A 16,630-nucleotide genomic window follows, 5' to 3' on the forward strand; every position below is an offset into this window, starting at 1 on the left:
TTATGAGTTTAATTTGTTATAATATATATAGTATATGTAATATTATAAATAATATATATCGTATAGTATATGTAATAATATATATAATATATATAGTATAGTATATGTAAAATATGGTGAAATATAGTATGCAATATAATAATATATGTACGACAGCATTTTTTTAGATTTTTTTTTTAATATATACGACAGCTTTATGTACAAAAGTTTTATAGAAGAGTTTTATAGAAATAGTGTACAACTTTTTTCATAGTTCTTTAATCCCACTTGGCGTCATTTCCTGATATTATATTTTTTTATAGTTTTAATATACACAACAGCATTACTTGTTGAAAGGTTTTAATATGTACGACAGCTTTTTTTGAAAGGGTAATATATACGACTGGTTTTTTGATAGGTTTAATATATACGGCAATTTTTTTTAAATGTAAAACAATACTGTTTTGTTTTGGTTGTGATTAATATATTACATCAAAACTGCGAGCTGACAGGTCTGAGCGCCGCCATGTTAGAAAATGTTAATGACGCTGACCAATAAAACACGAGCGACATACATCTCAACGCGACATACATCTCAACGCGACATACATCCTAGCAAGATGATTTTCTAGATTTCTCGACTTTGAATGCATATATTTATTTTTATAAAGCACACAGAGCAGAAACAAGCAGACTTTTCTTATGTAATTTGGGTATGCGCTATCGATTGAGCCTATTGCCAACTCAATCGGCCCAGCCATTATCGAGATCCGATAATCTCGGCTCATCTGAACCTTCCGTCTCGCGTAAAGATACACGGTCGGTTTTGCGCTACGCGTGAACTTGGCGCGAGACACTACCGTGTCTCTTGATCTACGTGTAAGAAATCTAGAGTGCACCAAGCAGTGGTTTGATGCTCGATATAAAACCCGAGCGAAATAATTTGAAATCAGTGCGGACGTTTAATACTAGGTACAACAAACAACTAGTAATATAGTAACTGATATATCGAACTGTTGGCAATAAAGTAGTTTTCAAGCAATCGGTAATATTGTAACTGATATATCAAACTATCGATGCAAAGAGGAAGACGTCACTTTAACAGGTTTGATCCTAACGCTTACCGGATTATTCCGTATTTAAGAATGACAATATTGAACATGTACTCACCGGTGCTGGATATAGATGTTGTTATTTACTGCTTGATTCCTGCGGTCGATTGGAGTAGGTAGTCCACCTCGGATCTGCAGAATTAATTCCGGTGACCTTTGGTAGCGGATTCAGCGTCAGCGGGATCAGTGTATAAGGCCAGGGTTTCGTGCGGTTATATCCTTCGCGTCGATCAAAATCACAAATACTAGGATTGTGCGTCGCGAACAATAATTCGTATACAAAGTCCTCGTGATCGTCGACTCCAAGGTGCTTAGTGCAATTCGTATCCGCGGGTTCGAACCGATAATTAGCAAGTAATTTACGCGCGTGATACTTATGTCCGCCCCTGCGTGTTTTGGATTTAGGCATGGGAATTAGTTATTGAGAAAGGAAAATACTAGTCGATGTGATCTGTAATAAGTGTGCGGCGGTCCGCACCAAATATTACGGATGTATGCTTTGATTAACAGTGTGCGGCGATCCGCACCACTACTTATCTAGGCATGTGCTCACTTCTAGTAAAATGAGGAGATGGTTATATGAAGGTTGATGAACGAACACTAGTATTTCAATTAAAAAGTATATTCAATAATTATTACACTTAATTATAAATGGTAAAATTATACTAACACAAACTATAAGTATACATTCAAGGCTTACACTTGGTTTACAGTAAACTTACAAGTTACGATTTAGCAAGAATTGTGATATAGCAAGATTATGATTTAACAAGAGTCGGTACGAGGTTTAGAGTAACGTTCGTGTCTAAGTCGGAGATAGAACTGCCTCGTGTCGAAGCCGGAGTAGAACTGCTTTGAACAGCGTGGCTAGCGTGGGTGCTTTTATACTCAAAAAGCCCCACTACTCTTGTAGCAAAAACAGAGTTCTGGAATTTAGGGATCGAAGGGTCTTACCGTTAGGTCTCAAGAAAAAAAAGGGTTGGAGAAAGTCGAAGGGTTTTACTGTTAGGTCTTGAGAAAAAAAAGGGGTTTTATGACAGATCCCATACGTGCCTCGGGTGCCGAGCACGTTCAAAGGTTTGGAAGGACGGTCCGTACGTGCGTTTGAGACGGATCCTTCTAGAAGGTTCGAGAACATTCTAGAGGTGGAAGGTTTTGGATGGTTCGAGAACGTTCTGAGATGGTATATGCTGGAAGGTGCGAGAACGTTCGGGAAGTGGAAATTTTTAGATATGACGGCTGGAGGGCGTTACAGGACTCATATTGCTACACTATATTCTATGCACCGTTATATGTTATATCTCCGTATTACTATACTATATTCTATGCATCATTATTATCAATACGCTTCGTTACAGATTATACTTATATTCTACGCATTATTATAAATCGTTCTTACATTAACGAAAAAAAATAAAAGAAAAGGGGTGTCGGACGTTACAATATCAAAATCTTAATTTTGAAAGAGCAAACGTAAAAATTTTTAAGAAAAAATTTACCTTAATTTTTCTGCCTATAAAGTTCAATGATAGAACTCTTATAGAATCTCAAACATTAGATAGCTGCATACAATCCCTCATAGATGTAATCAAGGAATTAGAACTCAACTCCTTCAGTATTAGTAAAACAGATTACTTCGATGACTTGCCATGGTCTCACGTAATATCTCGAATAAAGGTGTCACGTCTCGGCAAATCACAAATACCCACGAAGAATTGGTCGGATAGCCGAAATCAATCGCGAAATTTTCGGGTTACTAAGCCTATGCGACTCTACCCGGGGACACGCGCGATTAATGTGCACAGGTAACTATATATGAAATTAAGGAATGATACAACTACGCGTTTGGCTCAACGCTATAGTAGTAGCTTCTGACCCTGATTCGTCTGATTCCGAAGCAGGACAAGTACGGAGGAAGTCTACTAGTACGATCCGACAGGTGAAACAGTTATTTGAAGCGCGGACAATGGTTAATTCCTGGCGACAAATACAACAACGTTGTATTTCGGGATGCGGATGAATAACTAGACTATGTCGCCTTAAGAGGCACCGAGACTCAGTAGAAATTAAAGGATCAAACACTACACAGCGTCTACAGAGAGCATCTGGTGTATGACTAGCGTTATTATTATCTACATGTAAGAAATCTAGAGTGCACCAAGCAGTGGTTTGATGCTCCATATAGAACCCGAGCAAGATGATTTGAAATCAGTACGGATGTTTAATACTAAGTATGACAATATTGAACATGTACTCACCGGTGCTGGATATAGATGTTGTTATTTACTGCTTGATTCCTGCGGCCGATTAGAATAAGTAGTCCACCTCGGATCTGCAGGGTTAATTCCGGTGACCTTTTATAGTGGATTCAGCGTCAGCGGGATCAGTGTATAAGGCCAGGGTTTCGTGCGGTTATATCCTTCGCGTCGATCGAAATTACAAATACTAGGATCGTGCGTCGCGAACAATAATTCGTATTTAAAGTCCTCGTGATCGTCAACTCCAAGGTGCTTAGTGCAATTCGTATCCGCGGGTCCAAACCGATAATTAGCAAGTAACTTACGCGCGTGATACTTATATCCGCCCCTGCGTGTTTTGGATTTAGGCATGGGAATTAGTTATCAAAAAAGGAAAATACTAGTCGATGTGATCTGTAATAAGTGTGCGGCGGTCCGCACCAAATATTACGGATGTATGCTTTGATTAACAGTGTGCGGCGGTCCGCACCACTATTTATCTAGGCATGCACTTCTAGTAAAATGAGGAGATGGTTATATGAAGGTTGATGAACGAACACTAGTATTTCAATTAACAAATAAAAAGTATATTCAATAATTATTACACTTAATTATAAATGGTAAAATTATACTAACACAAACTATAAGTATACATTCAAGGCTTACACTTGGTTTACAGTAAACTTACAAGTTACGATTTAGCAAGAATTGTGATATAGCAAGGTTACGATTTAGCAAGAGTCGGTGCGAGTTTTAGAGTAACGTTCGCGCCTAAGTCGGAGATAGAACTGCTTCGTGTCGAAGCCGGAGTAGAACTGCTTTGTGTCGAAGCCGGAGTAGAACTGCTTGAACACGGCTAGCGTGGGTGCTTTTATACCCAAAAAGCCCCACTACTCCTTAGCAAAAACAGGGTTATGGAATTTAGGGATCGAAGGGTCTTACCGTTAGGTCTCAAGAAAAAAGGGTTGGAGAAAGTCGAAGGGTTTTACTGTTAGGTCTCGAGAAAAAAAGGGTTGGAGAAGGTCGAAGGGTTTTACTGTTAGGTCTCAAGAAAAAAAAAGGGTTGGGGAAAGTCGAAGGGTTTTACTGTTAGGTCTCGAGAAAAAAAAAAGGTGTTATGACAGGTCCCGTACGTGCGTTTGAGACGGATCCTTCTAGAAGGTTCGAGAACATTCTAGAGGTGGAAAGTTCTGGATGGTTCGAGAACAATCTGAGATGGAATATGCTGGAAAGTGCGAGAACGTTTGGGAAGTGGAAGTTTTTAGATATGACGGCTGAAGGGCGTTACAGGACTCATATTGCTACACTATATTCTATGCACCGTTATATGTTATATCTCCGTATTACTATACTATATTCTATGCATCATTATACTTATTAATACGCTTCGTTACAGATTATACTTATATTCTACGCATTATTATAAATTGTTTTTACATTAACAAAGAAAATTAAAAGAAAAGGGATGTCGGACGTTACACCTCTCCCCTTGGGATAAAAAGTTTGGACGTGATTGTTCCGAACTTTTCTCGTGAGTTACTGATCTTCTAACAGAGGTTGTAAGTACTTATTTAATTCGCCATAGTTTCTCATTTGAATTTCTTTCAAGTCTTTATTTGCAACACTGACACTATCGTCTTCGTAAGGTGCCGGAGGGGCTGATTCCTTGAACTCGTCGTCCCTGGCTGCTTCATTCCTAGGGGTAGATTGCTGTCTGCTTCCCAATTGTAACAACAAATGTGTAATGGAGCTCCAAACTGCCCCGATGAGATGTATGCTCCATCCATACACTGAGTGGAGTGTATATCCTCGAATAAGCGAGTCAACCATGAATTTAACAGTTCGTATAATCAGGAATATGGCCAATATTCCGGCGCTGGCAGAACCAAATGTGATGAATCCATGCCATATTCGGGTGCTGTTATGGCGACTCCACCTAAGGTCCCCATACTTTACTCTTTCTCTTTTCTCGCTCTCGTATACATGGGAAATTTTAAAACCTTATTATTAATAATAATTATTGACAATTATTCACTTGGTTTAACAATATGGATAATATAAAAATAAATAAGTATCTCTGTCGTAAAATAATTATAATATTACACTAATTGCGTTTCTAATCGTTAATTGTTTATACAAAATGCCACTAATGTTATTAACAAGTAAGCTACAACGTTAAAACAACGATCTATTATGTCTTAACCATAAATTTAAACAATGGTAATCCGCAGCCTTAAAATGACATGTAGTGCGAACTCACTTTTGGAATAGTCTATGGTCGGCCACTAGTACCAACGAAATGTAACTAGACCGAAATACTTTTAGCAGTACCTGTCACCCAACCTAACTTTTGCTTCAGACTGTACGCATGTAAACACAGGTGTGACTCAATGATCTCATAAGAAAGGAATGTACACATCACGCGATCGATCATACGATGTCCACTGCGCAAGTCAAAAGAGTGGGATAGCCCACTATGGGTGCGTTCGTTTTGGGCGCTCATGCGCTGTAAGCGCTCACGCTTATAAGCGCTATTTTTCACCGTTTTTTTTTACGCTTATGCGCTTACACGAATGCTAACAAAGGCGTTCTCTTTGGTATTAGTAAGCATTATAAGCGTGTCAAGACAAATAACCAAGATGGAGATTGAAAGATTAATTCCTATGTGGTCGCAAATGTTAATTGCGTTTGAAGTATGTTTCGACGAAGAAGATTATAATCATACTAAAGAACTAGAAAATATTACTTATCTTTATAAATATTCTACTAATAAGCGTTCAATAATAAAACTGAAAAACTATGTTGAAAAAATCATACCATTGTATGATGATAAATTATTCAAATCACATTTTAGGTATGTATAATGATTTTTCTATAAATAGATTTCGATTCTGTACCATGTAATGTAAGGAAAATTATAAAAGTGAATAAATTTATAAGTTGTTGATAATATCAGGAGACGCGGTAGTGTCTCCGGCCAAGTTCAAAAAACGACACTACTAAGTCAGGAAAAGAATCTCTGGCAAAGTTCAGAAAATGACACTACTAAGTCTCTTATTCTGCGCGCACAAAGTCGACTTTTCGGGGGTTTGTAGCAACTAAAATATAAAAAATTTTATAAAAACACATAGTATATCCTTAAAGGCGGCATCGCTACGACTAATTTGAGCCAAAAAAAATTTAATTTGGTCCAGCCGTTTCAGAGATACAAGCGTTCAAAAAGTGATGTTGGTAATGCAAAAATTAAGAAACGTCGTCTCCTTATTCTTCTCCTCTGTCTGCAGGGGCGGATGAAGAATTTACGGGGCCCAGAGTATTATCATTATCATTAAAATTTACGGGAATTTCTCGCAGCAGGTGCCAAGAGTCGACGATTTCGACTTCCCCGAGTTGCGCTACGGGAATTCCTCGCACCAGATGTCAAGGGTCGACGAATTCGACTTTTGCGAGTTGCGCTACAGAAATTTTTCGCACTAGGTGCAAAGGGTCGACGAATTCGACTTCCCCGAGTTGCGCTACGGGAATTCCTCGCACCAGGTGTCAAGAGTCGACGAATTCAACTTTCACGAGTTGCGCTACGAGAATTTTTTGCACCAGGTGCCAAGGGTCGACGAATTCGATTTTCGGGAGTTGCGCTACGGGAATTCCTCGCATCAGGTCCCAAGAGTTGACGAACTCGAGTACCCCGAGTTGCGCTACGTGCATTTCTTGCACCAGGTGCCAGGAGTCAATGAATTCGACTTCCCCAAGTTGCACTACGAAAATTTCGCAAACATGAAAGAGAGAGAGAGAGATATGACATATTTTGATGTAAAATCTAAAATTTCTTAAAATATTTAGTTATCGATAATCTTACCGTAATATTTTTATGCGCAGAATAATAAAACGAATCAATACGTGTAAAAAAACCCATTGTTATTTTGAAGAAAAAATATGTAATTTACAATGTACTTTTTTTAACAATTATGCGTTTTCTTTACTACTTCTCATTATTCTAATCATAAAAGTATTACGGTAAGATTATCCATAACTTAATATTTTCAGAGATATTTTAATTTAAATTTTATATTGAAATATGTCAGATTAAGATATAAAATAACTCGAAGAGTATTAAAAAGAACTTCTGCAAAATATGAAAAAGAAAATTATTATATCCTTTAATCTTGTTAATATTTTATTAACAAATAAACTGCCATGTAATAGAATTTTATTAGTATTAATGAACGAAGAACATCTCATCGACGTCGATATCGATTCAGTCGCAAAACTTATAATGTAAAATCATTTAGTTAATATGTTATTAAGTTAATATAAATGTTACATTCGAAATGTAGAAAAATAATTTAAAAATAATTTAAATTTTGTCACATAATTAATTTTGTACATTTCTGTACATTTTTATGTTAACTTAATTACATATTAACTAAACTATTTTACATTATAACACGTCTTGTGTTTTATATAGCATTTAAGTCATATGAAACAGATGTTTTATTAGCAATATTAGAAAATAACTAATTACATAAGTCTCGCGTTTGATATCACAGTTACGTTATGTGAAACATAATAAGTGTCATTTCGAATATTTTAACTATATTATTTTATGTTTAACATGTCTTTAATTTGATATCATTGTTTTTTTTCGCATATTTTGTAAAAATTTTAACAAAACCGTGATATGAAGCCAAAGATATTTTATATCAGCTATCCATGGCTTTATATCAATGGGGCAGTCAAACCGAAGACATGTTACAACGAAAAATAGTTTAGTTTGAATATTCGAAATAAAACATTTGTTTCACAGAATGTAAGTGTGATACAAAACACTTGTGTTAAAATGTAAGATAATTTAGTTAATGTACAACTAACTTAATATAAATGTTACATTCAAAATGTACAAAAATAATTAAAAAATAATTTCAATTCTGTCACATAATTAATTTTGTACATTTATAAAAAAGTAGGTGATATAGCACAAAAATTCATAAATGATAAGGTCTGGCCAAGTTCCAAAAAAGACATTCCAATATGTTTATATTTTAATAATTATCTAAATTTTTAATATATCACCAACATGAAAAGTAACTGATATGTTATTCAAGGTGCAAATTCAAAATAAACATACATAAAATATTCATAAAATGTATAAATAAAACTGATCAAAATTTGATTAAAAAAAAATTTAATTAAAATAACAAAATATTTATTAAAAAATACAAAAAAACTTGGCGCTGCCAACGGGTTTCACCCATCCCCCCCCCCTTAGCGCAACCCCTTCACGCCATTTACCCCTTTCCTCCCCCCCCCCCGTCAAGAGGCTCCACCACTCCTCCACCCCTTTACCTCTTTACACATTTTGGCTGCGTTCCGTAAAGCGCATATGCGCGCATCTATCTATAGTATACATATAGATACGTATAGATAGATGCGCGCATATGCGCTTTACGGAACGCAGCCATAGTATTATGAAACAACGAAAATGAGTAATAATGTAATAATAGCATGATTAATTGACATCATGTAATTAATTGACATTAGGTAAGTTAACATGTTGTTCGGTGTGGCAGCGCCAAGTGTTTTTGTATTTTTTAATAAATATTTTGTTATTTTAATTAAATTTTTTTTAATCAAATTTTGATCAGTTTTATTTATACATTTTATGAATATTTTATGTATGTTTATTTTGAATTTGCACCTTGAATAACATATCAGTTACTTTTCATGTTGGTGATATATTAAAAATTTAGATAATTATTAAAATATAAACATATTGGAATGTCTTTTTTGGAACTTGGCCAGACCTTATCATTTATGAATTTTTGTGCTATAAGATTATATAGATACTTTAGTAAATTTGTTTACTTTTGTAATTTTTACCACATTGCATCATACAGAATCGACTCTCTGTTCTTTTTAACTAAACTTCAGCACAATATTTTTCCTCTTTTTTTTCTCTGTTATAGTGTTTCAAAATTCACTGCCAGTGCTAAAAATCTATAGTTTACATTACATGCAATATATATAGATTTTCAGTGCTAGCCATAAATTTTGAAATACAACCGAAATTAAAGAGAAAAAAGGCTAGATGAAAGATAGGTGCAAAAAGTTTTGTTAAAAGGTATAGAGATTTATTTATTTATTGTATCAATTTCATTTTTAATCTAATTTGTTATTTTTAATTAGAATAAAACAAGCTACATTTTATTTTATCTTAAATTTGATAAAACCTTCATTATTAAGATCAATGCCTGGACATAAGACAATATCAGCAGAAAAACAGTTTCTTATAGCAATATGGAAAATGGCCACACCAGATTCATATCGGTATGTGTTCGTGTCGAATTCGCGCGTATGCTAGCGGCGATGCAGACACAGATTACCGGAACCGTTTTTCACGAAAAACGCGCAGCAAACGGAGTCGCGGGTGGAATCCCTTTTTTGAATTGAAGCTGAAAGTCTTTATGCGAATTATTATCTCGACAAATCGTTCAACTCGTGCGACCGTTTCTCATACGTAGCAGCAAGGCCAGAAAATATTATTCAGCCGATCAAAGCACAGTCGAAAAACAAAGCTTATAAACACGAGCGAGTTGAAGATAAAATGTCTGGTGTTCGAACTTACGGAGAAATAAAGCAACTGTCTATTTTTTAGTAAACCAGGCAATAACATTTAATTAACACAAATTTTAACAATTAAATGAACAAATTCCAACGAAAGTAATTGACGTTAATTCGCACTCGGATTCGTGAAATCGCGGAGAGCGGTTCGACAATTTAGTCTCAAGATTTTCAGATGCGTTTTAGAAGGAATTAATAATCTGAACGTTTCGACTGTTTAAGAACAAGTGAAGCTTTCAAAACGATCTCTCGCGATCGACGGCGATCGATCTCATCGAGCGACGAAATTCGGCGTCGCGACTTGCGCATTAGAGTTTGCGGCGGTTGTCGAGACGCCGAATTTCGAGTGATCGCTTAGCTTGTGTAGCGGAGCTTTATGTCGCAGCGGTTTTCTTCATTTAAACTATTTGCGTTTATTTACGAAGATCTTGCATTTATATTGATCTTAAACATACCGCCCGCCTTGGAATGGCAATTCCGAAATATGATCGAACTCTCGAACTAGTGAAAACGCTCGACAACGAAGCTCCAGCCGTAATACCGTCGCGAATGCGAAATTGATGACTGGTGAAATTCGAGTAAACACAGAATCAAATTCGATGATAAATTCTTGTGAGTTTCTTGGCGTGGGGTTTTTTTTTTTTTTTTTACACCGATGGAGTGTTCGTTGGCTCGCTATCGAGAGGTAATAAACATAATTTTGTGATTGGGCGCTTGAATTCGGACGACGCTGTTTTTATTGACACGACGCGAGGTAATGCATCTGAACCAGAGTGTAATTGCGTAATGCGCCCGAGCTCCCATTTGCAGGGAGGCAAATCTGGCTTGCGCAAGAGAACCATCTGACCGACCTTTATTATTTCTTGTTTGCGCTTCCATTTGACTCGTTGCTGGAGTGTGTTGACATATTCGTTTTGCCAGAGTTTCCAGAATTTTTCGGTCATTAATCGCACGCGTTGCCATCGTGACAACCGACTTTCCTTCAGATTGAGCAACGATGGTTCAGGAGTCGTTGTGATAGCAGAACCGATTAGGAAATGGCCCGGAGTCAAGGGTTCGTAATCGTCGAGATGGTCGCTTTGCGGCGCAATAGGTCGCGAATTCAAGCACGCCTCTATTCGACAAAGAAGCGTCGTGAATTCCTCGAATGTGAGCGTCTCGTTTTTGACTAGGCGGCGGAGATGATGTTTCACACTTTTTACACCAGCCTCCCACAGTCCGCCGAAATGCGGCGCAGATGGGGGAATAAAATTCCAGCTTACACTGTCAGTCGCGATTTTATTTTGAAAATTGCTCTCGGTGAGAGCGGCCCGATATGCGGACGCGAGCTCTCTGTCAGCGCCTAAGAATGTAGTTCCGTTATCGGAATACATTGACTCCGGTAATCCTCTACGAGAGCAGAATCGTAAATACGCATCGAGAAATGCGTCGGTCGAGTAATTACTAACGAGCTCAAGATGAATCGCTCGTGAATTAAGGCAAATGAATAAGGCGATATATGCCTTTTGAGTCTTGATTCCGCGACCGCTACTTGTGCGAATTTGGATCGGACCGGCATAATCAACGCCACAATGCAGGAAGCTGCGCTCTGGTTTTGTGACTCGGATCGCGGGAAGATTTCCCATTAACTGTGACGGAACAGCTGCCTTTTCGCGAGCGCACGGAACGCATCGATGAATGATGGCTTTGGTCATACTTCGACTGCGTAGGATCCAAAATTCCTGTCTTAATACATTTAAGGTTAGTTGTAATCCAGCATGCAAGGATCGCACGTGCGCATTTTTAATAATGAGATGGACAAGCGGATGTGACGCGAGTAGAATCGGATGCTTCCTGTTGAATGGGAGAGGCGAATTTTGCAATCGGCCTCCCACTCGTAACACATTGTCCTGATCAATGAATGGATTAAAGGAAAGGATTGGACTTTTATGGTTGAGCGATCTTTTATGAGTGAGCGCTTGGATTTCCGTGGAAAATAAGGCTTGTTGGATATAGCGGATCCAATAAAGTTTAGCGCTGCGATACTCGTCAGCGGATACTGCGGCAGGAACTTCAGACCCTTGCGGTTGATCGTGCTTCCTGCGTTTACATTTATTTAAAAATTTATATATATAAGCTGTAACGCGGATCAATTTAGGCCAGGATGAATATTTTTTCGCTAGATCCCATTCGCGATCGTTCATTGCGACCGTTGCGCATGTAGTTCGCACTTCGAGCTCCGTTTCGTGAGACACTGTGCTATTCTCCATCGGCCAAAATTCGGAAGAGCGTTTTAGCCATGGTGGGCCTGACCACCATAAGTGATGATTGATTAAATCTTGTGCGAGCAATCCGCGAGACGCGCAATCAGCTGGATTATCGTCGGTTGATACATGACGCCAAGTGAGATGAGGGAGATTTGCAAGAATTTCGGTGACGCGGTTTGCAACAAATGTTTTCCACCGAGATGGATGTTGACGAATCCACGCTAATACGATTGTGGAGTCCGTCCAACAGTAGCATTGAGTAGTATTTGCTGAGATTGATTCTTGTACGAATTTCATTAGCCGTGATAGAAGAACGGCGGCAGACAGTTCTAAACGCGGAATGCTTAAGGGCTTTAATGGAGCTACTCTAGATTTTCCGGCTATGAGCGATATTGTTGAGTTTCCGTCAGATGAAGTGACCTTGAGGTAAACAACTGCGGCGTATGCAACGAGCGAAGCATCGGCAAAGCCGTGCAATTCTTGCTTGACGACGTGTGGACCGCACCCTGTCCAACGGGGCACTCGGAATTCGTTGAGCAACCTAAGATTTGAATGAATTTGGTGCCATGTAGTTAATTGTGATGGTGGAATCTTTTGGTCCCACTCCAATTTAAGGCGCCATAGAGTTTGCATGAAAACCTTTGCGATGATAGTTGCAGGTGTCACCCAACCAAGGGGATCGAAAATTTTTGCAATGATCGCAAGTATCGAGCGTTTGGTATCTGGCGGATGGTCTTTTAATGTCGATTGGAATTGGAACACGTCGAGCACGGGATTCCAACCGACGCCGAGCACTTTGAGCGTTTCGCTCTCGTCGAGAGGTTTTGTGCAAGCGAGACCGTGATCCTCCGGGTTGATCTCGGCTAGAAGATCCTGCGAGTTGCTTGCCCATTTTCGTAATTCGAAACCGCCGCATCGCAAGAGTCGAATCAACTGTTCGCGTACTTGACGAATGCGTGTTACGTCGTGTTCGCCGAAGAGTACGTCGTCGACATAAGTCTGATTCGTCAACACGGGAACTGCGAGAGGAAACTTCTGACCTTCGTCCTGCACCAGTTGTTTGAGAACACGAAGAGCTAAGAATGGTGCACAGGCTGTTCCGTATGTGACCGTGAGTAATTGAAATTCTGTGACGTGTGCTGAGGCGGACTGCCATAGAATTCTCTGATAGTCCATGTCGCGAGGATCAACGCGGATTTGCCGATACATTTTTGTGATATCGGCAGTGAAGACGTATTTGAACTGTCGCCATTGCATTATAACGGCCGGAAGTTCTGATTGGAGCTTCGGGCCTGCTAAGAGATGATCGTTTAGAGACGATCCGTTTGAAGTTGCTCTCGAAGCGTCGAAGACAACGCGTAAGCGTGTCGTTGTGCTACTATCCCGGATGACGGAATGGTGTGGAATATAAATGCATTGCCCTTTGTGCGAGAACGATTTCGGAGCGACCTGCATGTGCCCGAGGAGTTCGTACTCTGAGAGAAAATCTGAATATTCGCGTGCCTGCGCGGGATGAGCGTCGAGTCTTCGAATTAAATTACGCAGTGATTTCTCAGCTATAGCGCGAGAGTCTCCAATGTCAATTGGAGGACCGTGTTTGAATGGAAGACGCACTACGTATCTTCCGGTGGAATCTCGCGAGTGCGTATTCCGGAAATGAGTCTCGCAACGTTCGTCTTCGGGACTTAATATTTTTTTGTGAGGCATCTCTTCGATCTCCCAGAATTTGCGCAATTCGTACTCGAGAGAGTCGGAATTGCAGCAATGATTTGCGTTAACCTTTAGTGCTTTCTGACATGTCGTGTTAACTGAGGACGTGTTCATGGGAGAGTTCGAAAGAACGATCGGCCCGGAGATAATCCAACCGAACGCGGTATTTTGAGCGACCGGCTCTCCGGACGTGGATTTTTGGATTCCATCGAGCAGAGTTTCCCCATAGAGATCTGCACCGATGAGGATGTCGATGGGATGAGAGCTGAAAGGATTGTCATCCGCCAACGTAAGATTTTTGAAAGGAATTGAGACTGAATCTTGTGCTGCGCGAGGTGGCGAGTATGCCGTTAATGTTTTTAGAATGAGTGCGGTCGTGGAGAAAACCGGAGTCAATGCATTTCGCGGCGAAATAAGTATTAGTGCGGTGTGGCGATGCGTTCCGGCACTTACACCTCCGATCGCGGATATTGAAATCGGCATACGAATTCGCTTCAACTTTAATTGCTGAGCGAGACGCTCAGTAATGAAGGTCATTTCGGACCCTTGATCGAGCAATGCTCGAACGCAAATCGTGCGACCGGACGGCGCGGCAACGTTAAGCCAAGCAGTTGCCAACAAGATCGTTGATCGGGTCTGTTTTTTAGTGGAAACAAACAAAGATTTTACTTCTGAGACAGCTGTCTCGGCAGAGCTTGCTGGCTGTTGCTGCGCCGCGCTTTCAGCACTTTTTGATGAAGAATCCGAGCTTTCGTGCAGCATGGAATGATGCTTACGTTTGCAATGTCGGCACGTGAATTTACTTGTACATGCGTAGTAATTATGTCGCTTGCTTAAGCAGTTCGTGCAACGATTTTCGGCTTTGACTATTTCGCGACGTTCGCTCGGATTCTTATTTATAAATGTTGAACAGGATTGTAAATTGTGATTCGCGTTACACAAGGAACATGGAGCATGCAGAGCTGTAGTTGCGTTGGCGCTATTAATTTTTGCAGATGATGCTTTGGTTGCCTTATCCGCGTTGACGGCTGGAAGCTTGAGATCTTCTAACGCGCGGATGCGTGTGTCAAGGAACGTTTTAAGATCTTCGAAGGACGGAAGGTCTTCAGTACAGAACTTTAGATTCCACGCCTTTCGTGTAACAGGATCGAGCCTTTGCGAAACGATACACACAAGCATGTCGTTCCACAATTGTTCCGGAGACCGTTTTAAATTTTTCAATGCTGCTACAGCGACCCCGACCCTGTCGCGTAGGGACTGGAGATCCGACACGGACTCGCGAGTTACGCTGCTCAAATTCAACAGCGTGCTCAGATGCACATTCAATAAACGGCGCGCGCTCTCGTAACGTGATTTTAGTAAATTCCACGCTACTGTGAAATTGTTTTCGGTCACAGCTAAACACTTCACGCAATCGAGGGCGTGGCCTCTGAGACTTGATGTTAAATAATGCATCCGCGTAAAATTCGTGAGATCGTGATTGTCAATGATTAACGCGGTGAAACGATCGCGAAAGCTCTCCCACTCCTCGAATTTTCCGTCAAAGGGCGGCAATTTGATGGGAGGCAAATGTTGAAGAGCAACCGACGACGTGTAGCCATGGTGCACACTACTATTTATAATAGATTGGTTCGGGCTCACCGGAGGTTCCAATTCTTCCAGACATTCGGCCATAAAGTCGGAGGTTGCGTGATATGTGTCCTCAGCGTGGTCGTATAGATTCTCCGAGAAGTAACTGCAAGCGGCTTGCTCCTGCTTCGTAAGCCGAGTCACTAGCTCGAGATGACCGGCTTGAATTTCGGCCCAACAGTCTTTCAACGCGCTTATTCGATTCCGTACTCGCGCTGCACTTAGATTGCCTTTGCCGATTTTTTTAAAATTGTCTAATGAGCGATCAAGCGAGCGTAACACCTGCCTCTGTTTTGTTAAGATTTCGGCCATGCTGAACGAGAATTTATCAAGATGAAACTGCACCAGAAAGGGTGCTACTTTTGAATTTTCCAAATCGCGATCCGTCGCTACGATCCGGCTCGAAGGACCAAAATGTTCGTGTCGAATTCGCGCGTATGCTAGCGGCGATGCAGACACGGATTACCGGAACCGTTTTTCACGAAAAACGCGCAGCAAACGGAGTCGCGGGTGGAATCCCTTTTTGAATTGAAGCTGAAAGTCTTTATGCGAATTATTATCTCGACAAATCGTTCAACTCGTGCGACCGTTTCTCATACGTAGCAGCAAGGCCAGAAAATATTATTCAGCCGATCAAAGCACAGTCGAAAAACAAAGCTTATAAACACGAGCGAGTTGAAGATAAAATGTCTGGTGTTCGAACTTACGGAGAAATAAAGCAACTGTCTATTTTTTAGTAAACCAGGCAATAACATTTAATTAACACAAATTTTAACAATTAAATGAACAAATTCCAACGAAAGTAATTGACGTTAATTCGCACTCGGATTCGTGAAATCGCGGAGAGCGGTTCGACAATTTAGTCTCAAGATTTTCCGATGCGTTTTAGAAGGAATTAATAATCTGAACGTTTCGACTGTTTAAGAACAAGTGAAGCTTTCAAAACGATCTCTCGCGATCGACGGCGATCGATCTCATCGAGCGACGAAATTCGGCGTCGCGACTTGCGCATTAGAGTTTGCGGCGGTTGTCGAGACGCCGAATTTCGAGTGATCGCTTAGCTTGTGTAGCGGAGCTTTATGTCGCAGCGGTTTTCTTC

The 16,630-nt window shown here is 40.0% G+C and overlaps 1 protein-coding gene across 1 annotated transcript; it reads right to left on the minus strand.

The window, feature by feature from the left end:
* Nucleotides 1-10,593: 10,593 nt before the first annotated feature.
* LOC137000174 (uncharacterized) lies at nucleotides 10,594-15,843 on the minus strand. The gene has a single exon (XM_067356128.1). It carries the CDS (start codon nucleotides 15,841-15,843, stop codon nucleotides 10,594-10,596), a length of 5,250 nt encoding a protein of 1,749 aa, XP_067212229.1.
* Between the last annotated feature and the right edge of the window lie 787 nt (nucleotides 15,844-16,630).

This window comes from Linepithema humile, chromosome 5, assembly GCF_040581485.1.
Source record: "Linepithema humile isolate Giens D197 chromosome 5, Lhum_UNIL_v1.0, whole genome shotgun sequence".
NCBI lineage: Eukaryota > Metazoa > Arthropoda > Insecta > Hymenoptera > Formicidae > Linepithema > Linepithema humile.